This window comes from Trachemys scripta, chromosome 2 (genome assembly GCF_013100865.1).
Source record: "Trachemys scripta elegans isolate TJP31775 chromosome 2, CAS_Tse_1.0, whole genome shotgun sequence".
NCBI lineage: Eukaryota > Metazoa > Chordata > Testudines > Emydidae > Trachemys > Trachemys scripta.
Genome location: NC_048299.1, coordinates 282,444,429 through 282,469,998, shown reverse-complemented (window position 1 = coordinate 282,469,998; position 25,570 = coordinate 282,444,429). Strand labels below are relative to the sequence as shown.

Here is a 25,570-nt window from a genome sequence, read left to right as displayed (position 1 = left end):
CATGACATCTCCCTTGTTTTTTACCCCTTTTAGCCTAACCCAGAGACTCTCAACACTTCCGTCTCCTATGTCCATCTCTACCTCAGTCCAAGTGTGTACATTTTTAATATATAAGGCAACACCTCCTCCCTTTTTCCCCGTCTATCCTTCCTGAGCAAGCTGTACCCATCCACACCAACATTCCAATCATGTGTATTATCCCACCAAGTTTCAGTGATGCCAACAATGTCATAGTTGTATTTATTTATTAGCACTTCCAGTTCTTCCTGCTTATTCCCCATACTTCTCGCATTTGTATATAGGCATCTAAGATTCTGGTTTGATCTTTCCTCCCAGTTTTGTCCTGACCCTCCTTTCTCTCTGCCAATATAGCCCACACTCCCTCTCGTTTCCGACCCATCTCCCCGGTCTCCATGGTCCCCACTTACCTGTGGGCTTTGCTCACCTGTCCCCGTCGAACCTAGTTTAAAGCCCTCCTCACTAGGTTAGCCAGTCTGTGTCCAAATAGGGTCTTTCCCCTCCTCGAAAGGTGAACACCATCTCTGCCTAGCAGTCCTTCCTCAAATAGTATCCCGTGGTCTAGGAAGCCAAAGCCCTCCTGGCGACACCATCTTCGCAGCCAGGCATTCACCTCCATGATGCATCTGTCTCTGCCCGGGCCCCTACCTTTGACAGGAAGAATTGAAGAGAATACCACCTGCGCTCCAAACTCCTTCACCCGTACTCCCAGAGCCCTGGGGTTACTCCCCTTGTGCCGTAACTGAGGTTCTTTGAGCTGTGTCCCTGCTCGTCCCCTCTACTTTGGAGTTCGACACGAGGACTCTATGGTAGAGAAGGAACCGAAAGGGTCGGACCATGCGCGAGCTGAAGCGACTCCAATGGCATGCGTGGCCCGACCAGGCACTGGTACCGAAAATCTCCGCTCAACGGTGCCGGGACGCACTGTCACCTGAAGCGAAGTGGAGCACCCACCGCGACACACATCTCGAAGAACCTCAGTTACTGCACAAAGTGAGTAACCCTCTCTCCTGCTTTACCAAGCCCTCCTTGAAACCAAAACAGGATGGAAGTCCCAAGCTGATTCTCCATACAGGGGTTAGATCATAGACCCTGAGACTACCTAGGAAGGCCCTGGCATCAAGGAGTCATTAGCACTGATGCTCTGGATTGCTGTGTGTTGTGAGAGGCTACCGGTGTGGTGCTTCTGCTTTCTCCTGTTGATATCACTCGGCTGCGTGCGTGTGTTCCCTCTGTGTGCTGCCCCAGCTCTGCGCAGATAGCTGACACAGCAGACCCGACGAGAATCCCCAATAACCACAGAGTCTACTAAGATACAAAGGCACCTCGGCCAGGTTTATTGCGATCTCGGACACAATTGCAGTTCCCTGTAGGTTTCTAAGCCTCAATCAGGGCATACTACGAGAAAAGTGCCTCTTGGCAAGGACCCGGCTCAGTGGCGGGACTTTCCACTGCCCCCGTGGCCGGACAAAGACACCACCCCAGGGACACATTCTTATACACAGGTACAAACAAGTTACACATCACTCCTGACGTATTGAGGTGCAACCCCTCTACGTAGCAAGGTACAACCCCTCTACGTAATAAGGTGCCGCCTTTCACCTTGTACCTGTTGGTTCGATCAAAACAACTCTATCCATCATTTCACCCTTTTGCCCCTGTCATTGGGATGGGTCAGCCTGTTCCATGTTATCTGTGGAATGTTCCGGTATAGTGTGTCTTGGTACCATGTTTATACTGTAACTATGCAACATCAGCCCTTTCCTTGCCAACTTCTGTGAGCAGGGCCTGCCTCTTGCTCACAGCTTAACTTTGCTTTCTATGCTAGCAAAGCCTTGACCATTACTTTAGTTTGGTTCAGGCCTCATACTGGGCCTTCATTAGGCCTTTACTTACTACATTGCCTTCACTTACTACACTGTGTATTTCGCAGTGGCACTAATCCAGAACAGGACCTAAAAACGTCTTGGTCCTGGCTCAGAACTGGAAGTTAATTAAAATTGGAGGTTGGTAGCGCAGAACCCACAATAGTTTAATAAAATTCTCTTCTAAGAGGCCCTTCCCACATATGGGTCAGTCAGAGCTTTGAGGCCTGACTCCACATCTGTGCTTGGCTGCTAATGCTAATTTTTATAGCGCCCCTCCCAGAGGGGTGGGGGCTCTGGGGTTTTAGCTCTGCAGGGCTTGGGGCGTCAGCTGCGGTAGGGTTCTGGACTTTGGCCACCAGGCAGGGTGGGGCTCGGGGCTTCAGTTGGGGGCTCTGAGCGGGGGCAGGGCTCAGCTCAGACTTTCTTTCCTGCTCGGTGTTGGGTGTGGGGGGGCTCAGGGCTTCAGCCACATGGGGTGCTGGGGCTCTGGGCGGGGGTGGAGCTTGGGACTTCAGCCCTGCAGGGGCACTGGGGCTCCAGCCTTTAGGCGCATGGGGATCACTCCCAGCTTCAGCCCTGCGGAAAGCGCTGTGGCTCAGGCCGCTGGGCTTCAGCCCCGTGGAGGAGCACCGGGGCTAGGGGTTTTATCCCTGAGGCGGGCGGGGAGGGGAGTGCTGGGGCTCGGGTCTCCCTGTGGCTCTGCTCCTGGTTTCAGCCCCATAGAAGTGCCGGGGCTTAGGGTGCTGGGCTGGAGCCATGGGGCCCTGTGGCCTCCTGAAACCAACTTGCAGATCCCCAGGAGGCTGCGGATCCCTGGTTGAGAACTACTGGTTTGGATTCTGCTGTCTGTTATGCCTCTGGAACGCTCCAGGATGGGAGACGAGGCAGAGAGGTGTGAGTGCGTGCCAGCCCATTCCAATGGTGCACACTGCTGGGTTCTTGATTCTACTCTGGCACTATGCAGAAAGTGCGTCTGCCCTGAAGCTGATTGTGAAAAAGTTTGTTGTTTCAGCATATTTATTTTTATTTATGTAATGGGTATAACAAGTTCAGGCATTAATACAGATAGTCTCAAATTTAAATTTGAAGAGGTTTAGTTTTGAAAAGAACTTACAATAATTGATTTTTTTTATTTTATTTTAAAATTGATTTTTGAAAAAAATCCCTGCTTTTTATCTATCTTTATGTGGTACACTCCTTCCTGAAAGCCTTATCCAGCTCATTGGGGATGGTTACCAGAGAACCTTGATGGTTGAGGAGAGAGAAAACCTGCTTCCCTGGTGGTTACTTGGTCTGCACCCTTGAGTCCTTTGCATGTCTCTCTTTCGCTCCTCTGTTTGTTCCATGCATTCTTGAACATGGCTTGTTGCTTGCATCCACGTGTGCGCCTGAGCTGTTGAATAGCTTTGGAGCAAAGTTGGGGTGTGCAGAGACCTCCCTCTGTAACAAATGTCTCTCTTTCTTACAAAGCAGCACTGGCCCCTACGAGAATGGTCCCAAGAGGCCTTGTAGATCTAGCATCTCTTGCCCTTTGTTTTGCCCCGGTAGGGTTACACCTCCATTAGAGGGAACAAACAGAGTCAAAGCATTCTGTGACTGGGCCACGGAAATCTCAGTGCACTGAGGGGGTGATGGAGCAGGGGCCATGATGTTTGTTGCTGCTGCTGTGATAAAAGCTGGGGTTCCAGTGGCAAAGGTGTGACTGCAGCACTTCCATGTTCTCTGCACTGCTGAAGGCAGCGAATGGGACCTGTAGCTAGAAGAAGGTGTGGCCAAGCCCTGTGAACACACTAGAACTGTTTCTTATATGTGTTGGAGAGAGGTGCAGTCCCAAACGCCTAGCTTTATAAAAGGACTTTGGCAGCTAACTGTGTCTTTAGTCCATAATGTAGGCGCCACTGCCATGACAGAGCCAGCTCAGTTGACACATAACCCTGTAGACACCAAAGGTTCTGCCAGTAAAGTCTCCTACCCACCTACGTCCTGACATCACACAGCTACTCAGCACGTGAGGTTGCACCTAAGCCTGGCAGCATTCTCAAACGCTGCAGCCACTGACTTATCGTGCCTAAGGGCCCTGAGCTAGCAGGCCGCTCAGAGCATGCCTAAGTCCTCCACAAAAGCCAGCTAGAAGTACGTGGGTGGGCGTGTTTATAACCAATAGCTAAGTGATTAGCTGGGATGTAGGAGACCCAGATTTGCAGTTCAATGTTACTTGAGTTAGCGCAGGGCCTGGGAGCGGGAGGGTGAGATGGTACCTGAAACCATGAAAGGTTATGCAGGGCAGGGCCACAGGATGGCATCAGAGCAAACATGAGGGGGTCTAAGACAGTGCAGGGGTGCGGGGGGAGGGGGGGGGGGCTGTGAGAAAAGGAAAGCCTCACCAAAGCTCAGCAAGGAGCAGGAAAGGAGTGAGAGCCAGATCCACAGAAGTATTTAGTCACCAGTGCCCTTTTCTGAGACAGTACCATGCTCAGTATTCCCTCAGGGCAGCCCCTTTTGCACGCCATTGAGGGCTTTCAGGCGTCTTTATGGCACTGTCTACACTTCGCCCCTATGTAACTCATAGCTCTTCATGGCTTCAGCTGCCATCTCACGGCTCTCTCCTTCCACCATTGTTAGCATCAATCATCAAGGCAGAGATGTTCGCTTTGCACAGATACAACTTTGGTGCCTTTGTTTGAGTATTCGGAGGTTGCTGGCCCTACCCAGGGGAATTGTGTTTCCTTGAGCCAGTGTCCATCCAACACCACCTGTGCCTTTTTAGAAGCAGAAGTCAGTGTGGCCAGGTGAGCTCAGTAACAGCACGCCTATAAACCGTGCTGTTCAACTGCCTGTCTCCTTCCTCTTACAGGTACCTGTCCTTAGTCAGGGCAACAGATGGACCAGAGTATTCACCAACTGAATTTCAAGCAACTAGACTTGGAAACTTTAAATTATTTGTTGTCATCAAACGTCACCAGCCCCCTGAGGAATTGCTCCAAATTCTCCTTCCAATTCGGGTCATTCTGGCCAAGTGCAGCCTGTAGGCATGGGGCAACGGGCAGCAAGTGAGGTGGCAGCTGGTGTCTCATTAAAGTGAAGTTGTATTACAAGGCTTGTGTTTTGTAACCAATCATGGGCAGTGCTGGGGGTTGGCTTTCTGCGTTTCTGAAGGGAAGGCCACAAAGTGCAGGGATCATAATAGGGCAGATGGGGAGGTGCCAAATAGCTGAGCTGAACTCACCCTTCCAGCAGCTAAGACTGCAGGATGCAATTATGTTCAGCAGCACTATGGGCAAGGCTATACATTTATGTTTCAAGGCCCCTTTGCAGGCTCAGCTTGTCTCCCCAGACAATGACTCACCTTCGGTGAGATGTTCATTTTCTTTCAGACAGCGAGTAGGACGATGAGGCCGTTTCTTGCAGTCCCTGCCCTCAGGGGCAGCTCTAGCTTTTTTGCCGCCCCCAAGCACGGCAGGCAGGTTGCCTTCGGCGGCATGCCTGCGGTAGGTCCACTGGGCCCGCGGCTTTGGCATACCTGCTACCGAATTGCCACCGAAGCCGCGGGACCGGCGGACCTCCCGCAAGCATGCCGCCGAAGGCTGCCTGATGGCTGCCCTCGCAGGGAGCAGCAGGCTGTCCCCCTCGCGGCTTGCTGCCCCAGGCACGCGCTTGGAGCGCTGGTGCCTCGAGCTGCCGCTGCCTGCCCTTTGTGCTGTGATACCTCAGCAGCAGGCAGGAAATATGAAAGAAAAGTGCCTCTGCCTGACCCCTGCAGTCATCTCCTTTCTGTTTATGATCCTGCCCCCCCCCCGCCACTGGACTTAGTGTAGCCTGTTTTTTTCTTCTCGACTACCGCTTTAGTGCAACTGCTGAAGGAGGCTGCATCTTGGTGCCATTTCCATTAGATCCACTGAGCCTGTTGTTCTCCTGCCAGCATAATGTAACGGGGGGGTCGGCCTGCCTTTACCCTTCACCCAGGTCTTAATGGTGTCACTAACAGGGCCTAGCACACACACGTCTTTAATAAAGAGTGCATTGACCTGTGCCTGGCTGCACCCATTGTCACTATCAGGGACTCGGTGTCTGCATCTTAGTTACCCTTAGGCCTTATCCATGCTCAGGCCCTTTAATCACAAGTCTGGCTCTTAAGAGCTGCAGTTTGGCTATGGCAGCTGCAGTGTAGCCAAGGCTCCAGATGCGTCCAGCACTTGCTGTAGGCAGATTTAATTGGCATTGTTAAAAGGCCCAAAAGCTGTCAAGGTCTCGTTTATATGAGGGCAGCTAAACCACTGCTAGCACTAGAGGGATGGTAGCGTGCATTCTCTGTGGAAGCATGGCTTTGCTCACTGAATGCAGGAAGTGGGATATGAGCTTGAGCCCAGATGAGCCGGACCAGCAGCCAACCTGGAACAAATCTGATACTGACTGGAGTTTTACAGACCCAAACTAGAGGTGACCGTATTATTGATATAAAAAGCTCCTTAGTTTTATAGCCTTGTCTGAACATGGGTGCAGGGTGTTTCAAGGAGGGATGCAGCCATCCTGTCCCCAATGTGATGCAGTCCAAATGCCCATAGGTCAAGTGGCGAGCATCAGGGTGGATTTGTGGCACCATCGCATGGATAGTGGAAGACTAACCCTTAAAATGGTGGTTTGTTTGTTTTTCATACACACTTAGTCATCGCTGCTTGCATACGTTTTCTCTCTTGAACCTAGTTCTTCTAGCACCCAGCAGGCAACTGTCCTGTAGTGGCAGCATGTCCCCTATAGCCTGCTGAAAAGTGGCCATGCTGACATCAAGATGACAAGTAGCCACCTGAAGCAAATGTGAACATACTTACTGAGGGGGCAGTTGGTGGGATTGTTCTTACAATGCCTCACCCCAGGGTAGGGAAGGGCTGAGTTATGGGCCATCTAGGCCCTACCACTGCTAGGATTCTTTTGTGGTAGCCACTAGATGCCTTGCTGTGCAGGTTGCTTCACGAAAGCGTGGGTTCCCCATCTATGAGAGCCTGCCCTCTAGAGCATGCGTTTGTGTGTGTGAGAGTGTGAAACGTGATTACATTGGCAGGTGACATGCACAACTTGATGTGTGATGGGGGGACAGGAAGGAGTTCAAGGAATATAAGAGACGCAAGGAGCTCAATCTATGTAGTTTAACAAAGAACAGTTAAAAGATAATTTGATTTGGTCTACAACTATGTACATGGGGAACAAGTATTCAATAATGGGCTCTTCAGTCTGGCAGAGAAAGGTCTAACCCGATCCAATGGGTGGCTGTTGAAACTAAATAAATTCAGGCTGGAAATAAGGCGTAATTTTCTAACAATGAGCATAATTAACCACTGGAACAATTTACCCAGTTGTTGTGGTGACCACTCCATCTCAGGCAATTTTTAAATCAAGACTGGATGTTTTTCTAAAAAATATGCTCTGGGAATTAGTTTGGGGCCATTCGCTGACTAGCCATGAAATCTCTGAAAGAAGTCTCAAGATGGGAGAGACCATAGCAGGGCAGATGTGATGGACGTTGAGGCAGAGATGCTGGAAGACTTGGTGCTCTCTAGATTTGAAAGTAGAAGCAGTGAATAGAGAGAGGCCCTTCTTCTGCTGCCCACTGGCCTGAGGAAAGAGCTTCATCCACAGACAGACACAGGCTCTAAAATGTAAAGTAAACTTTATTCTCCTTGAACCACAAAATAGATTTCTTTGGTTGTACAAATTTCACTAGTTACAGTCTTGATGAGCTAATTTTTCCTCTGCATCTCTCAGGAGAGGAGAGAGATCAGAGCCTGGCACCCAGGTACCGCAAAAGGAAAGGAAAATCACAAGTTAGTCACCAAAACCAATTCATGATTGTTTCCAGAAATTGCTTTTGTTAAAAAGCAAATACTAAAATGAGGTTTTAAAAAGGAAAAGCTCAAATTGCTGATGATGGCAGCAGCCATGGCTGCAGTTTGATAGATTATTGGATTTCCCCCTGTCCAAGCCCTGTAAAATTAAACATATCAATTCAGTGAAAATGAGCCATGTGATTTGGTGTGATGAGAGGAGATTCTCAACTAAAAGAAACCGCATCCAGTCATTTAGTAAATGTACAAGCAGAAGTGCCCTCCACTCCCTAGTCACATCCTGGCACTGGGAGGATTAAGGGCCAACTCTGGCTTACTGCTGGCGGCATCAGCAAATAAGAGAGCACCGATTTGTTAGAGGGAGTGGAAAGATCACTCAGACCATTGCCAAGCCCAAGCTCAGATGCCTTGCTTTGATTTGGGGCTTGTGTGGATAAGGGCTGCTTAACTCGCGGAGGGCAGTAAGAACAAGAGAAACACTAATTTCACTGGTAGACATAGGCCCCTAGTCACTGGCCCAGATCCTTGGGTTCACTTGGTACTGAGGCTGACAGAGCCTTTGTTCCAGGCAGGAAGCCAGCAATAACGTCCTTGGTGCATGTGTAAAGAATCTCTTGTCTGCCCTAATCTGTAGGTAAAGTGTCAGGACGCCACCAAGTTGTCAGAGAGAGACCGTAGGGTGTGTAGTTAGTGCGCGGCATATCTCGTTATCCATTATCTCCCTGCATGGTGCTCACTTTGTCTGTGCTCCAACCTCCCTTAAAACTCACATTTTACTTCAGTGGTCATGGGCAACACAGAGAGCCACCACCTTCTGCTGCCACCACCATCACTCTCTGTGTACCATCATCATCCTGCACCCTGACCCCAGCCAATCCATATCCCACCTTACTCCCTGCACCCCATACTATAACCTTACCCTCACTGTCTCCTTATTTGTACCGCCTACTGCTGTGTCACCACATTCTAATCCCCAACTAGTCTGCCCCTACTGCTGTCACATGCATACACTGCTATAGCCTTGCACTCCCATCTGCTCTAGTTCATCCAGCTCATGTATGCTACTTTCACACAGGACAGTCAGCACCTGTTCCCCACATGTCCCCCTCCCCATGTAGTGTGTTTGCCTAGAATGGACCACAGCCTATGCTACAGGAATTACATGTGCATCTGGGGGGCAGAGCTGTTGCCAGAGGAACAGCGTCACAACAAGCCAGATGACTGTTGGCCTGGTGGTGGAGTGGAATGGGGACAATGCATTCTAGAGATGTCACAGATCCCTGCCTCTGCACGGACATGACACTCCATGGTTGGGGGGGAGCTGGCTTTTGACAAATCAGTGGGATTTAGAAGGGAGTAAAGGGCTGGCCCTTCTGCTAAGTCATATCAGAACAAAGCCCCCATAGTAGCCACTGAAAAACCCAAGAGGAGGGAATAACAGGTGCAGCGTCACACACCCACACATGCGCGCACACACACACACACACATACTATTTACAGACTAACAAACTGCTGCTGCCCACTGCCCTGCCCCCCCTCCCCTGTCAGACATCTACAAGTCCAGCACTGTCCTGTTTTGTTCAGCACATGCCCCAGTGCACTGTGGGTAGTGAGAGAAAAAGGAGGTTCACAGCCTAAAGGAAGTTAGTTAACCACAACGCCTCCTGGGTGCGCAGTTCCCAGCCAATGCCAAGGAGGCAGCTGTGGGACCCAGTCCAGTGCTGTCTGTGGAGTGCAGGAAGGTGAAGAGCCCTGTGCTGGGCTGTCCTGTTGCCCTCTATGTGGGGACAGCAGCCTCCAGACTGCGACGGCTGTGCCGGAGTTTGCGCTTGCTGCTGTACAGAGCCATTTCTTCAAGTGCTGATGTGGTGGGTGTTGAGGAATCGTGAGTTACTAACAGCTCCTCTTCCTCTGCAGGCCCACCCTGCTCCTGGGGAACTGAGCAGACAGACAGACAGGAATCAGGCAGGAGACAGACAGTATTTCCCACAGAGCAGCATGCCGCTGAGATACAGAGCGATCACTTTGTGAACAGAGACACTAGATTTATAGTTTAGTATGACAATCTATAACCCACTAACAACTCCCTTCCCTTGCTCCCTCCCTTCCTCCCTATGACTGGAGGGATGTTAACGGGGCACTTCACCTTGAACAGTCAGTCCCTTGAAATACTGACTTGTGCTAAACAAGCTGTTCCACCTTATATCTAGTTGTGACACTCTGAGTACCTGCAGAAGAGCTCTGTGTAATCTTGACAGCTTGTTTCTCTTACCATCACAAGTTGGTCCAATAAAAAAACATTACCTCCCCCGCCTTGTCTCTCTAAGACCCTTCCAGGCAAGCAGTTGGTAAACTGAAAAAAAAATTCCCATTTTGGGTCTCTTGAAATGGAATTTTTCTGAATTTCTGTCCCATGAAAAATTTCAATTTTTTTATTTTGTCCTGAATAAGCATTACTTCCCCCCCCCCGAAACCTCACAGCTAGCTACGCCCTGTGGTCTCCCAGACTCATTCCCGCCCTCCAGTCAAACCAGAACAAATTAATTGGATGCCAAAGAAAAGATATTTCATTTCCACCTGCTGCTACAACCCGTTCTGCCATGACCAAGGGCAGAAGGGTTTGGGAGAGCAGCAGGTGTCACCATCACTGGACTGGACTTACAGATCAGTAACTAGCTCTGAGGTATTTGTCACCATGTTACCTTGGTGCAGGCCCTCGTGGGTCATGCCTAGTGCTTTTCCCACACGAGTGCAGCATTGTTTGAGCTGTAATGTCCCTAGCACTGTAGGATGTAGCTGCATGTTCTCTATAATCAGGACACTGTTCCACATCGTTTTAAATGCTCCAGGATGGGATTCCCATGCCTTCCCTGGGGAAGATTCCCCAGACTGAGAGCTCTTAGTTCGGAATAATTAACAAAATCATAGAGCTTGGTGGTGATGGGGGACTTCAGCTACCCAGACAGCTGTTGGGAAAATAACACAGCAGGGCACCGATTATCCACCAAATTCTTGGAATGGAGACAACTTTATATTACCGAAGGTGGAGAAAGCGATTAGGGGAGAGGCTGTTCTGGATTTGATTCTGGCAAACAGGGAAGAACTGGTTGAGAATTCGAAGGTGGAAGGCTGTTTGAGTGAAAGTGATCATGATATGACAGAGTTCATGATTCTAAGAAATGGTAGGAGGAAGCTAGAATTCAGGATGTGACAGACTGTCTGCTGGGACTGATCAAGCCCTCAAACTGCTACTCCTTCCCACATGGGCACCAATGATACTGCCAAGAATGACCTTGAGTGGCTCACTACAGACTATGTGGCTCTGGGAAGGATAAAGGAGTTGGAGGCACAAGTCGTGTTCTCATCCATCCTCCCTGTTGAAGGAAAAGGCCCAGGTAGGGAACATTGAATTGTGGAAGTAAATGTGTGGTTACGCAGTGGTGTTGGAGAGGGGGCTTTGGATTCTTCGACGATGGGATATTGTTCCAGAAAGAAGGATTGCTAGGAAGAATCATAGAAGATTAGGGTTGGAAGAGACTGCTACTTTGCCTCAGTCCCCACAGATGAGGTCAGCTCCCAGACTGCTGCACTGGGCAGCACAGTATGGGGAGGAGGTGAGCAGCCCTCTGTGGTGAAAGAACAGGTTAAGGACTATGTAGAAAAGCTGGACATGCACAAGTCCATGGGGCCAGATCTAATGCATCTGAGGGTGTTGGCTGATGTGATTGCAGAAACATTGGCCATTATCTTTGAAAACTTGTGGTGATCGGGAGAGGTCCCAGATGATTGGAAAAAGGCAAATAGAGTGCCCATCTTTAATAAAGGGAAGACGGAGAATCTGGGGAACTACAGACTGGTCAGCTTCACCTCAGTCCCTGGGAAAATCATGGAGCAGATCCTCAAGGAATCCTTTTTGAAGCACGTGGAGCAGAGGAAGGTGATCAGGAACAGTCAATGTGGATTCACCAAGGGCAAGTCATGCTTGACCAACCTGATTGCCTTCTATGAGATAACTGGCTCTGTGAATATGGGGAAAGTGGTGGACATGATATATCTTGACTTTAGCAAAGCTTTTGATACAGTCTCCCACAGTATTCTTGCCAGCAAGTTAAAAGAGTATGGATTGGATGAATGGACTATAAGGTGGATAGAAAGCAGGCTATATCATTGGGCTCAATGGGTAGTGATCAACGGTTCCATGTCTAGTTGGCAGCCAGTATCAAGTGGAATGCCCCAAGGGGTTGGTCCTGGAGCTGGTTTTGTTCAACATCTTCATTAATGATTGGATGATGGAATGGAATGCACCCTCAGCAAATTCACAGATGACACTAAGCTAGGGGGAGAGGTAGATATGCTGGAGGGTAGGAATAGGGTCCAGAGTGATCTAGACAAATTGGAGGATTGGGTCAAAAGAAATCTGATGAGCTTCAACAAGGGCAAGTGCAGAGTCCTGCACTTAGGACAGAAGAATCCCATGCATTGCTACAGACTGGGGACCAACTGGCTAAGCGGCAGTTCTGCAGAAAAGGACCTGGCCATTACAATGGACAAGAAGTTGGATATCAGTCAACAGTGTGTTCTTGTTGCCAAGAAAGCTAATGGCATATTGGGCTGCATTAGTAGGAGCATTGCCAGTAGATTGAGGGAAGTGATTATTCCCCTCTATTTGGCACTGGTGAGGTCACATCTGGAGTACTGGTCCAGTTTTGGGCCCCCCACTACAGAAGGGATGTGAACAAATTGGGGAGAGTCCAGTGGAGGGCAACGAAAATGATTAGGGGGCTGGGGCACATGACTTATGAGGAGAGGCTGAGGGAACTGGGATTGTTTAGTCTGCAGAAGAGAAGAGTGAGGGGGGATTTGATAGCAGCCTTCAACTACCTGAAGCGGGGTTCCAAAGAGGATGGAGCTCGGCTGTTCTCAGTGGTGGCAGATGACAGAACAAGGAGCAATGGTCTCAAGTTGCAGTGGGGGAGGTCCAGGTTGGATTTTAGGAAACACTTTTTCACTAGGAGGGTGGTGAAGCACTGGAATGGGTTCCCTAGGGAGGTGATGAAATCTCCATCCTTAGAGGTTTTTAAGGCCCAGCTTGACAAAGCCCTGGCTGGGATGATTTAGCTGGGAATTGGTCCTGCTTTGAGCAGGGGGTTGGACTAGATACCTCCTGAGGTCTTGTCCAACTCGAATTTTCTATGATTCTATGGACAATGGACTGCAAGAAGGAAGACTTTAGCAAACTCAGAGAATTGGTAGGTAAGATCCTGTGGGAAACAAATCTAAGGGAAAAAAGAGTTCAGGAAAGTAGGTATTTTTTTTAAAGAGACATTATTAAGGGCACAAGAGAAAACTCTCCCAATGCAAAGGAAAGATAGGAAGTATGGTAAAAGATCAAGAGGTCTTCAGTGACCTGAAACTTATAAATAAGTCATACAAGTGGAAAGTAGGTCAAATTACAAAGGATGAATATTAAAAAACCAACACAAGCATGTAAGGACAAAATCAGAAAGGCCAGGGCACAAAATGAGTTTAAACTAGCAAGGAAAATAAAAGGTAACAGGAAAACATTTTACAAATACATTAGAAGCAAGAGGAAGACCAAGGACAGGGTAGGCCCATTACCCACTGAGGAGGGAAAGATGATGATAGAAAACGCAGCAATAGTCAAAGTGTTAGATGTCTTCTTTGTTTCAGTTGTAACCAAAAAGATTAGCAGTGATTGGAGGATTAACATAGTGAACATCAGTGTAAATGGGATAGGATCAGGTCAGATGTCTTCAAGTTGGCAGAACCTGACAAAATACAGCCTAGAATACTTAAGGAACTGGCTGAAGAGGTCTCTGAGCCATTAGTGACTAGGGTTACGATTCTCTCTGAGAACTCATAGAGGATGGGAAAAATCCCAGAGAAGCGGAAAAGGGCAAATATAGAACCTATCTATAAAAAGGGGAATAACGACAACTCAGGGAATTACAGACCAACCAGCTTAACTTCAGCACCTGGAAAAATAATGGAGCAAATATGTATGTTGAATCCAGACACCAACTCCAAACTGCCCAGGTTAATAAGACTATCCTTGCTCTGAAACCCCTGGCATATCTGAGGAGCTCCCAGTTAATTTTGTCCGTTCTGACCTCCTGGAGATGGACAAAGAGTTTATTAAAGATGCCAGGGTAAATGGCAGGATGTGCCAAGTGTGTAAAGACACAGGAGCCCAGATCACACTTGTCAGGAAGGATATGATTAAGGAATCTGATATGCTCCCAGGGAGAGGGTAACGCTCCTTGCCTTGGGGAAATCTGAATTCAGAGTGCCTTTGGTTCACGGAGTAGGAAGGTTGAAGGTGGGTGTTCTCCATAATATACCTGGGGAATTATATTATTTCACTGCATAGGGCTATTAATATTGTGACCCAGAGCAAGAGAGAGGATGTTCCTGGGCTTCCAAAGGTAAATCTGCAGAGGGGGAGGCAGCTAAAGGGGGAGGGGAGACCGCTGTACCTTTAGCAGCAGAGAGTGACGATATGTCCACAGGGGAGGGGGCCAAGGAGTCAGCCCTCAGTGCAAGCAAAAGCTAAGGGGAGTTTGCTGCTGAATCAAGTGCAGACAACTCATTGGGAAAACATTCTAATAGTGCCCAAGATAAAGAGAGCAGGGGAAGGTTTAGGGAGGAGGGCAGAATATACAGGGAAGCCCCAGTGGGGAAAAATAGGTGCCACCCTACAGAGAGCTAACAGTACTCACAAAGCATCATGTGGAGCTACTGCTGCTAGCCTACCAATGCCAGTTTGCCATTAACAAAGAGTTATGAGAGGCTAAGAAAAAACTTTTACTGGCCAAATATCCAGAATCAAGTAAAGGAGTACTACAAAACTTGCGACTTACGTCAAAAGCGGGAAAAGGCCACAGGTCTCTATACAGCTCCACCGCATCCTTTATCAGTGATTAAAGAAGGGTTTTATAAGGTCAGCCTGAATCTCATAAGGCCATTATCCAGGCCATGCCAAAAGGGGAAAAGATTTATATTAGTGGTGGATTTTGCTGCCAGATATCTGGAAGTGGTCGCTCTGTCAAACGTGGAAACTGGAACAGTTGCAGATGCACTGTTTACCATATTTAGCAGGATGAGTTTTCCAAAAGAGATCTTATCAGATCTTGGTTCAAATTTCATGTTCCACCTATTTTGAGAGTAATGGAGGATGTGTGGGGCAAAACAATTGAGATCTGCCCCATATCACCCAAAAACTGTTTAGTCATGGGACCTTAAAGTCTATGTTAAAAATGTATGAGAACAGGAGGGCAAGTGACTTGGATGTAATGTTGCCCTATTTGTTATGGTCTCACCAGGAGGTGCCCCAACAGTCATGGGGTTCATCCCACTTGACCTGCTTTATGGGAGAAAAGTCAGGGGCCCTCTGGATCTTATCAAAGATTCTTGGGAGTGTGGCCCTGAAGCAGAAGGAGAATAGATGGCTGAGTTTGTGAAAAAGTTTAGAGAGGATTTCCTTGGGTGTGCACCGATGAGTCTCTCTCACTCTGTAAGCTTGTGGTCACTCCAGACACCTTAGGTAACCCTGAAGTGTGTCACAAAGTGATGGTTTTCTGCACAATATTCTTTTTCTGAGATCTGGCTCTTCCCATTTGTCAACATCATAGATCTTAGTTTTCAGCCTCCTAGCATTGACAAAGGTGGATTTACGGAGAATAACTGACAAGGTAAACCAGGAAAGCAGAAAATTCAGACTGAAGATCAGCACAGAGAAGACAAAAATTATGGTAATTGGAAGACTAGAGAAAGAGGTAAAGATCAAAATTGGAGACAACTGGAACAAGTAGAAAAATGAGTGTAGCTTGGAGGACTAGTATAGAAGAATAGGAATTGTGAAGATGACATAAAAAGAAGAATTGGATTAGCTATACTGCATTCAGAAAACTGCAAGACCAGGAAGACTTAAAGACATTTAGATAAAAATGAAAATAGTATATATAAGACAACTGTCATGTCGATACTACTGTAGGGGTGGGAATGTTGGAGTGGCAGGAAAGCCAATGAATGTAAGATATTGATTGCAGAGATTAACAGGCTGAGGGGAATAACTGAGAGTGTCAAGACTGCAGAAAATAAAAAATGGAGTGATAAGAAAATGGCTAGGGCAAGAAATAAGGCTGTTACAGAAGATTCAAGAAAGATGACTATTGTGATTTGGACATATGTCGAGAAGGGACCCAGAAAGGATACCAGAATTGGTGATACATACCAGAGTGGAAGGAACTAGAAATAGAAGAAGACCGCAGATGCATTGGATAGACTTGGTGAAGAATGACATGGAACAAAAAGGTTTAAAGATGAACAAAGCTGTGGAGATGGTACAAGACCAAAAGTGGTGGAAAGATTTCACTCAGACCCATTGTTGCTGCTGAGTTGCTGGATGGAGAAAAATTGTCTATCCTTAGCTGGAGAGAAGCCAAAGAGGTCCTGCCTAAGAGGTTACGTCTCTTGGGGTCCTTATCTTTGGAAATGACTGAATTTTTCAGCCTATTTGGATTTTTCTTCAACTACCGAACTCACTAAGGACCACGGGCATGGATGGGAGTAGAAATTCTTAAACCCTTTCCGAGGGATTTGATACCTCTTCATAGCTACAATATTTGAGAGAACTGAGGAGGCTAGACTCTTCCAAAGGTCTTTCAAAGACTTTGTGAATCTATGAGTGAATGATCAATGTCCCTTTATGGATTAGCATTGCCAATTGCAGGGGAAAGTCAGATGGAGAATATTGAAAAGTTTGTGAGCTTTCTCCTATATAATGGGTAGCTCAACATCATACAAGATGACCTGGATGACCTTGTAAACTGGAATAATAGAAATGGGATGAAATTTAATAGTGCAAAGTCATGCATTTAGGGACTAACAACAAGAATTTTTGCTATAAACTGGGGCCATATCAGTTGGAAGTGACAGAGGAAAAGAAAAATCTGGGTGTTTTGGTTGATCACAGAATGACTATGAACCAGCAGTGTGATGCAGCTGTGAAAAAGGCTAATGCAGTCCTAGGATGCATCAGCTGAGGTATTTCCAGTAGAGACGGGGAAGTGTTAGTACCATTATACAAGGCACTGGTGAGATCTCATCTGGAATACTGTGCAGTTCTGGTCTCCCACGTTTAAGAAAGATAAATTGAAACTGGAACAGGTGCAGAGAAGGGCTACTAGGATGATCTGAAGAATGGAAAACCTGTCTTATGAGAGGAGACTCAAAGAGCTTGACCTGTTTAGCCTAAACAAAAGAAGGCTGAGGGGAGATATAGTTGCTCTCCATAAATTTATCAGAGAGATAAATATCAAGGAGGGAGAGGAGTTATGTAAGTTAAGTGCCAACGTGGACATAAGAACAAATGGATATAAACTGGCCATCAACAAGTTTAGGCTTGAAATTAGATGAAGGTTTCTAACCATCAGAGAAGTGAAGTTGTGGAACAGCCTTCCAAGGGGAACAATGGGGACAAAAACCTAACTGGCTTCAAGACTGAGCTTGATATGTTTATGGAGGGAGTTGTATGATGAGACTGCTTATCATAGCATGTAGTCGATCTGCGACTGCTAGCAGCAAATATCCCCAACGGTCAGAGACAGGACACTAGCTGGGGAGGGCTGTGAGTTATTACAGAGAATTCTTTCCCAGGTGTCTGGCTGTGGGTCTTGCCCACATGCTCCAGGTTTAACTGATCACCATATTTGGGGTCAGGAATTTCCTCCCAGGCCAGATTGACTGAGACACCTTCCTCTGCATGGGTCACTTGCAGGTTTGAACTAGTGTAAATGGTGAATTCTCTGTAACTTGGAAGTCTTTAAATCACAGATTTGAGGCCTTCAGTAACTCAGCCAGAGGTTAGGAGTCTATTTCAGGAGTGCGTGGGTGAGATTCTGTGGCCTACGATGTGCAGGAGGTCAGACTAGATGATCATGATGGTCCCCTCTGACCTTAAAGTCTATGAGTCTATGAATCTAATCAGTCTGATATACTTCACAGCAGACCTAGCCTGGAACTCATCTGAGGCAGGAATTGGGCTGTGTGTCACTGCTTTATCCAGTGACAATAACGCCTTTCGAAGACATGGGAGGGAAAGGGTTAGGAAGCTCTTGAGGCTCTCAGAGTAATATCCTCTTCCCTGTCTGGCTCTCTATCTTCATCCTCCTCCTGTTCTGGTTCTTGCTGTCTATGGAGAGCCATATCACTGGGCAGACAAGGGACAGACCTAGTTAATGAATTAGATCTGGGTTTTTTTAAGAAGACCAGGAAGGTGAACAAGGTCTAGAGGGCTTAGAAGGAGGATCCGAAACCACCCAATAAGGCCCAGGTGGAAACTGACGGGTTAAGATTATGGAGGAGATGGAGCTCACGTAGAAGACTCAGAGAGCTCATGGAGAAGAAGGTATAACGAGAGGGAGAGATTTAGGAGGGGTTCTCTGTGATCAGGGAGTGGAGAATGGGAGGGTGATGTAGGTCTAGCCAACAGGCAAGGAACTGGTGATGGTTCCCTGCTTAATTCAGGGAAAAAGGAATGGCCAGGAGACAAGAACTGCTCATGCTCTACAGGTGGTGTTGAGCTCTCTGAGCAAGGGTGAGAGGTTGTTGGTAACAGTATTAGGTATTGTGGCACCTGACATATTGGGACTGCAGTTGGTATGGAGGGTTCAACATGTGGATTACATCTGCCAGAACTGTCAAGGACTCCACTCTGTGTGCCAATTCTGGGACTGACACCTTTCAACCAGGAGAGTTAATTGGTACCAGGCTTCAGTGCTGGGATGGATTTCATTTTCCTCAGATCTGACAGTTGAAAGACTCAGTCATTTTAGACTTTTCAGCATGATTAAGCCTAAGGCCTGACAATTTCGGATAGACAATGCTTATGGCTCTTCTGTGGTCTTTGACCTATCAAGTTCTGGGTAGGAGGGTCAGTGCCAAGAATCTCCCCGGGAATGTCCAATCTGCCCTTCCTCGAGGTGGAAGTAGTACCAGGCTTCAGTGCCAGGCTCCCTACTGGTGCCAAACTTGTCTTAAGGAATGGACCAATGTCAACAGAGGGGGCTGTGGGCACTTAGTCATGGGAATCTTAAGGCTAGTCTACGCTAGAGGCGCTACAGCAGTCCAGCTGCACCAGTGCAGTTGTGCTGCTGTCGCGTCTGATGAAGCTCCCATTGGCATAATAAATCCATCTCTGGGAGAGGTAGCGCTGTCCACACTGGTGCTTAGGTCGGTGTAACTTATGTCACTCAGGGGGGCGTCTTATTCACACCTCTGAGCGACATAAGTTATACCGATGTAAGTGACAATGTAGACCTGGCCTTAGGAGTCGAATCCCTAATTACAGGACACTGACTGAAGGGGACCTGTGAAGAGAGAGTGCCTTTTTTGAGTCAGAGGGACTTCCTTTGGGATCCAGTGCTCCTCTAATGGATCACATCAGGAGGAAGTGCTGTAGTTGGCTATCCCAGGAAAAACGAGTCCTGGGGGAGAAGGGCCAATCCAATGAGCACTGGTCCGGGACATGGCTGTCTCCCAGACTGAAGAGATACCAACTGTGCTCAATCATGGGGAGTAAGTGCATCGCATGGTGGACAGGCCTTAAAGCTATAATACTCTGAGTCCACCACTGGCGAGAGGCACCAAAAAGGCAAAAGTGAGGAAGACAGAATTTTTTTTGGTGAAAATGAAATGAAAAAAACCATGCAGGGTGCATGCTGGACAATGCTGGCCAGAGACTCTGAGCCCGTGTGCACGTCGTACATGCACACGCACACAGACTCGAAGAACCCTGGTTCTCAAGTATTCAAATGCTTTCAAGCCCTGCAACCCACCACATACCTCCCATTCCCTGCTGCAGGCAGCCAGGTTCTCCACTCCCACCTAGGATAGTCCCACTGGGGCATGCACACCGCACACCAACGTCAGCTGCAGGAGGCCGGACCCTCCCACCCTTTGCCCCAGGACAGAGGCCAGGAACAAACGGAGGCATGCTCACTACACACTACTCCCAGCAAATCAGTCATCATCCAGCCACAATGCAGAAAAATCCTACCCACAATTCAGTGCTGCTGGATTGGAGGGTTCAGTCTAGAATGGGACAGAAACAGGCAATTGCTTCAGGCAGCACAACAAACCGGATTCGTCAGTGCTCTGTGGACTCCCCAGTACTGTGGCTAGGAGGGTTGATGTGGGGAGGTGGGGGCTGTATGGCTCCCTATTGCTTGGTCAGTAACTTACCTGTGCTATTTGTGTCATCCACGTATCTGAGATTGCCAACTGCTTCGGGTGACTGGAAGAGAAAAGAGCAAAGGGCAGTGAGCATCAGGCACCAATTATTCTCCTCAGTTGCCTGCCCCAGCACCAGGGATGTGGCTGACTGCTAGACAGAGCCTTTCGCCAAGGCTCTGTGGCAGAGGGGCTGAAGCAAAGGATTCTGAGTGAAAGAGCAAATGACCCCATGTTAATGCTCAGTGCCAGAGCCATAGGCTGGATTCAGGGGAGGAAGGTAGTGTGCCCAGCAGGGTATCCCCTTGCTGCCCTAGTTGGATTAAGAGAGAGTGAGAGAAATAGGTAAGGCAGGAGAGGTAAGGAGGACAGAAGATGGGGAGGACAGCAAGAGCAATGGGAATCCACGGCCTCTCTGAAGGCCCTGGACTCTCACCCACAGCCTGCAGCATCTGTCAGACTGACTTCCTCAGCAGCAGAGTCCATTCTCTTTTGGTGCAGTAAACTCTTTCCCTTAGATGAGGCAGGAAGCATAGACAGCCCAGCATACAGCAGCCAGCCTGGAGAAGGGTTGGTAGCTGGCAACTGTGAAACTCCAGTGCTCCTACTAGTTTTTAGAGGCCTCGGTAAACGGAAACACATTTCAGCAAATGGAATTCTCTGCACGAGATCCTCTTGGCAGCCCCCTGCCTTGGGATTCAGGCCAGGGTGAGACTCAGAACAGTTTAAAAGAAACTAATTTTGCTCAGGGCTATAAGTCTCGAGGTGCTCCAGGGACGAGGCCCATTGCTAGAAGGGGAGGCACAGGGACCTAGCACTTTGTCCTGGATACAGAATCTCTGAGCTCTCTGGGAAAATGGCTTTCTGGAGCAATACACTCAGAGTCCTCCAGTGAGTAAAGGAGCTCTCTCCTCCACGACAATGGCTCCACTGGAGTCTTTGCTATTCAACTCTATATACTGCGTCCATTGCTAGGGATCCATGGCCTGCCCAAGTTACACCAACATACGGATTCCCGCTCCTGCACCTCGTCATCCCTCACCCCAAGAAGAGCATGTGAGCAGGGGCGTTATTGTGATTAGTCACTGACGTGTTCTGGGCAGTTGTTTCGGAGGGGAGGGACAAGTGCACTTTGCATTTGGACTAGAAAACACTGAGGGGTTTGTGGTCGTTCCCAGGCTCTGCAGGAGGGAGTTCTACAGTCCTGGGTGAGCCCCAAGAAGCAGCATCTCCTGCCCGCTCACGTTTCACCCGTTGTGCCTGAGCAGCAGACTCACTGAGGGTGGGGGAGGTCCTGGAGAGTGAGATGAGCCTCAGGTATCCCAGACCCAGACCTGCTCGTGCTTTGAAACAAGGACAGAGATCTTGGGTTAGCTGCAGGGCTCTACGGGAGCCAACAGAGAGTGGAGCATGGGCCTGAAGTGCCCTGTATTGCTGTGGCGGCAGCAGTTACCCCAGTTTAGTATCCTCAGGACTGATGCTTCCTAGTGCAGGTAAATAGCAATGCTGTAATCCAAGCGGACTGGCAGGCCTGTGTGATTAATGCCAAGAAGTGATGTGGTCTCCTCCTAGCCACTTAAAAGTGGTAGGAAGCATTACTCATGGCTATTATTGTGTGAGAGTTCCAGAAGATCTCCTGGCTGGTGACTGCCTGGCCAATCGGTGGCTCCGTCCTCTCCCAGTGGCGGCAGCTCCATGATAGCCTGAGGGAAGAATGCTCCCTTGGCTTGCATTACCACCTCAGCATGAGTTTGGAAAAAATAATGTTTAATAAGGATTAAAATTCAAAATGATCTGGACAAACTGGAGAAAAGGAGGTAATGCAAAGTACCCCGCTTAGGAAGGAAAAAAACGGTTACTCATCTTTTTGTAACTGTTGTTCTTCAAGATGTGTTGCTTACGTCCATTCCATTGTATGTGTGCGTGCACCCATGTGCATGTCGGAGACTTTTGCCTTAGTGGTAGCCGTAGAGCCGGCTGTGGTGCCCTCTGGAATGCCCTGCTCATGGTGTGGTATATCAGGCACCGCCGGCCCTGCGCCCTCTTCGTTCCTTCTTGCCGACAACTCCAACGGAGGGGCAGGAGGGTGGGTAATGGAATGGACATGAGCAACACACAGAGCCCTCCGTTGGGTATGGCAAATCTGGGTGACCACTTCAAGCCCCACGCTTTGGGGGGCCCCGCAGGCTGCCAGTGCAATTGGCCGGCACCAGGAGCGGTCGGTCCCAGAAGTGACAGGTCAGTCCCAGAAGTGATGGATTCATCTCTTCTGCCCTGGGTCCCACGCCCCTCCTAGGGACGGCCCTTGCAACACATCTCAAAGAACAACAGTTACAAAAAGGTATGATGGGATAGCCTCATTTTGGCAATTAATCGATCTTTAACTATTAGCGGTAAATATGCCCAATGGCCTGTGATGGGATGTTAGATGGGGTGGGATCTGAGTTACTACAGAGAATTCTTTCCTGGGTGTCTGGCTGGTGAGTCTTGCCCACATGCTCAGGGTTTAGCTGATTGCCATATTTGGGGTCGGGAAGGAATTTTCCTCCAGGGCAGATTGGCAGAGGCCTGGGGGTTTTTCGCCTTCCTCCGCAGTGTGGGGCACGGATCACTTGCTGGAGGAGTCTCTGCACTTTTAAGTCTTTAAACCACGATTTGAGGACTTCAATAACTCAGACATAGGTCAGGGGTTTGTTACAGGAGTGGGTGGGTGAGATTCTGACCTTAAAGTCTATGAGTCTAAGGTGAATAACCGTTTTTTCTCCTTTGAGTGCTTGCTCATGTCGATTCCACTGTAGGTGACTCACAAGCAGAATCACAGGAGATGGGCTTGGAGTTCACAGTTTTATCATAGAATCATTGAATATCAGGGTTGGAAGGGACCTCAGGAGGTCATCTAGTCCAACCCCCTGCTCAAAGCAGGACCAATTCCCAACTAAATCATCCCAGCCAGGGCTTTGTCAAGCCGGGCCTTAAAAACCTCTAAGGAAGGAGATTCCACCACCTCCCTAGGTAACCCATTCCAGTGCTTCACCACCCTCCTAGTGAAAAAGTTTTTCCTAATATCCAACCTAAACCTCCCCCACTGCAACTTGAGACCATTACTCCTTGTTCTGTCATCTGGTACCATTGAGAACAGTCTAGAACCATCCTCTTTGGAACCCCCTTTCAGGTAGTTGAAAGCAGCTATCAAATCCCCCATCATTCTTCTCTTCTGCAGACTAAACAATCCCAGTTCCCTCAGTCTTGCAGATTGTAGTAAGGCTCTGCTGAAACCAGCATCAGCTTGAGCTTGCTGGATCAGCGCAGGCAAACATGTGGACGAACGACCAGGTTGTGGCACGGCAAATTTCCTGGATCGCACCTGAGCGAGGAAGGCCGCCAATGAGGCCTGCACCCTAGTGGAGTGAGCCATCACAATCAGTGGTGGGGGCACCTTCGCCAGTTCATAGCAGTAGCGGATACAAGCCGTGATCCAGGACGAGATCCTCTGGATAGACACTGGACAAACCTTCATCCGGTCCACGATAGCAACAAACAGCTGCGTAGACTTACAGAATGGCTTCGTCTTCTCTATGTAGAAGGCCACAGCCTGCCTAACGTCCAAGGTATGCAGCCTGCACTCCTCATCCATCGCATTAGGCTTCGGGCAAAGAACCGGAAGACATATGTCCTGACTCGTGTGGGACTGGGAGACGACCTTGGGCAGAAAGGTCAGGTGCAGATGCAGCTGGACCTTGTCCTTATAGAAGATCGTATACAGGGGTTCTGACGTGAGCACCCTGATCTCTGAAGTTATAGCAACCAAAAAGGAGACCTTCCAGGATAACAGGAGAAGGGAGCAGGAAGCCAGGAGTTCAGAGGGGGGCCCCGTGAGCCTAGATAGCACAAGTTTCAGGTCCAAGGAGGGACCGGGTCTCGGACATGTGGGTAAAGGGACTCCAGACTTTTCAGAAACTGCGCTGTCATGGGATGGGTGAAGACCGACCTCCTTGAAATGTCCCTGTTCCTCGTAGGCCCCTACAGAGGCTGCCACTGACTAGGAGGTGGGAGAGGCCGGAATGGCTGCCTAGACGACTGAGGTGTGTGCATCCCAGGGAACGGAGGGTCGCCTTTGTGTCCTTTAGGCCATGCAGACATGCATCCGTTTGATCAGGAAACAGGCCAACACCGTCAAACAGAAGGTCGTGGATCAAGGCCTGCATCTCCTGGGACAGGCCGGCGGTCTGGAGCCAGGAACTGTGCCGCATCACCACCGTTGAAGAGACCACTCGGGCAGCTGAATTGGCGGAGTCCTGGGCCATCTGGAGAGAAGACCGAGCTGCCACGGTCCCTTCCTTCGCCAGGGTGGCAAATTCCTGGGTCTCTTCATGGGACATGGAATCCTTGAACTTGAGGAGAGAGCCTGTAGCAGGGTGGTTACCCCGCTCCTGCCTGAGGGGTTTCAAACAGCCCTGCCTGGGGCTGTGGCTGGAGAAAGCAGCTTGCAGGCTGAGCTGACTGGGGGAAGTGGCTGCAGCTGGAGCCACGCCCCGACTCCGCTGGCCCTATATAGGCCAGGGCGGCCAGAAGCTCAGCAATCTCTCTGAGTGCAGAGAGAGAAGGGCTTGGCTGCAGCAAGCTAGAGATAGCATACCTGAGTGGAGCAGGGTTGGGGACAGGCTGAGGAGCTGGGGAGCTCCAGCCTGGAAAGCCCCAGGCTGCGGCCTAGTATTAGGCCAAGGGGTACTGGGGGTTGCAGAGGGCAGCCCCGGGGTAGGCCAAGGCAGCGGTTCCAAACCCCCCTTGCCAGTGATGAGTGGCCTATACTGCAGTTTGCCCGAGGGAGCGGGGGCCAGTTGGTGACTGGCAGCGACCTAGTGCTGAGGCAACGTGGGGATAGTGGGTGGGGGTTCCCCAGGGAGGGGAGACCCAGATCTGTGGGGTACTGCCAGGGGGCAGCATCCCAGTAATAGGGGCACCGGGTCCTGGGAGGGACACGGGCGCCAGTAGAGGACAAGGCGGATCACCGGCCTGCAGAGGGCGCTCCAGAGGCTGGTGAGCTAATTCCCTGGACGACCAGCAGGAGGCGCCGCAGGGGTGAGTCCGGACCCTCTTACAGAGCCCCACAAGTTAAAATTGTAGTGGTTCAAGAGGGGCTGGTGATTTGCCACCCGAAACAGGAGGCTAGCCATAGAATAAATCGGCCGAATAAGTCGTTTTTTCGCCTCTTTATTCTTAGGGGTAGAACTGGTGGGCCCCGTTTGTCCCATTCATTGGCCACCGACACAACCAATGAACCCGATGGCGGGTAAGTATATAAGTACTCAAACCCCTTTGCGGAGGCAAAGTACTTGTTTCTGCCCTTTTCGAGGTGGGCGGGATGGAAGATGGGGTCTGCCAGATGGCCTTGGCGATATTCAGGACCCTATCGTGAACCAGGAGCGCAACCTGGGTTGGGGCGGACGCAGAGAGCACGTTAAAAAGCGTGTCCATCTGCCCCTACATCTCCTCCACTTTGAGGAACAATTTAGCCACCACCTTCTGGAGCAGAACCTAATGCTGGCGGAAGTCTTCCGGTGGGCTAGCTCTGGAGGTTCTGCTACCGCTTTGTCT

At 49.2% G+C, this 25,570-nt stretch overlaps 2 protein-coding genes across 6 annotated transcripts in view; one reads left to right on the top strand and one right to left on the bottom strand.

Moving 5' to 3' along the window:
• Nucleotides 1-25,570, top strand: part of IQANK1 (IQ motif and ankyrin repeat containing 1) — a 173,937-nt gene that overhangs the window by 127,349 nt on the left and 21,018 nt on the right. For 4 of the 5 annotated variants that reach the window (XM_034763811.1, XM_034763810.1, XM_034763809.1 and 1 more), the window contains one exon: nucleotides 4,741-4,963. The exons of the other annotated variant lie outside the window; for it this stretch is intronic. In XM_034763811.1, the coding sequence (XP_034619702.1) occupies nucleotides 4,741-4,915 (175 nt within the window). In that variant the 3' untranslated portion in view covers nucleotides 4,916-4,963. Of the gene's footprint in view, nucleotides 1-4,740; nucleotides 4,964-25,570 lie in introns of those variants that run through there. 5 annotated transcript variants of the gene reach the window in all.
• Nucleotides 7,532-25,570, bottom strand: part of SCRIB (scribble planar cell polarity protein) — a gene marked incomplete in the record, with an annotated part of 213,321 nt that continues 195,282 nt past the window's right edge. Inside the window, 2 exon segments of the mRNA XM_034763808.1 lie at nucleotides 7,532-9,661; nucleotides 19,988-20,039. Coding sequence (XP_034619699.1) covers nucleotides 9,501-9,661; nucleotides 19,988-20,039 — 213 coding nt within the window.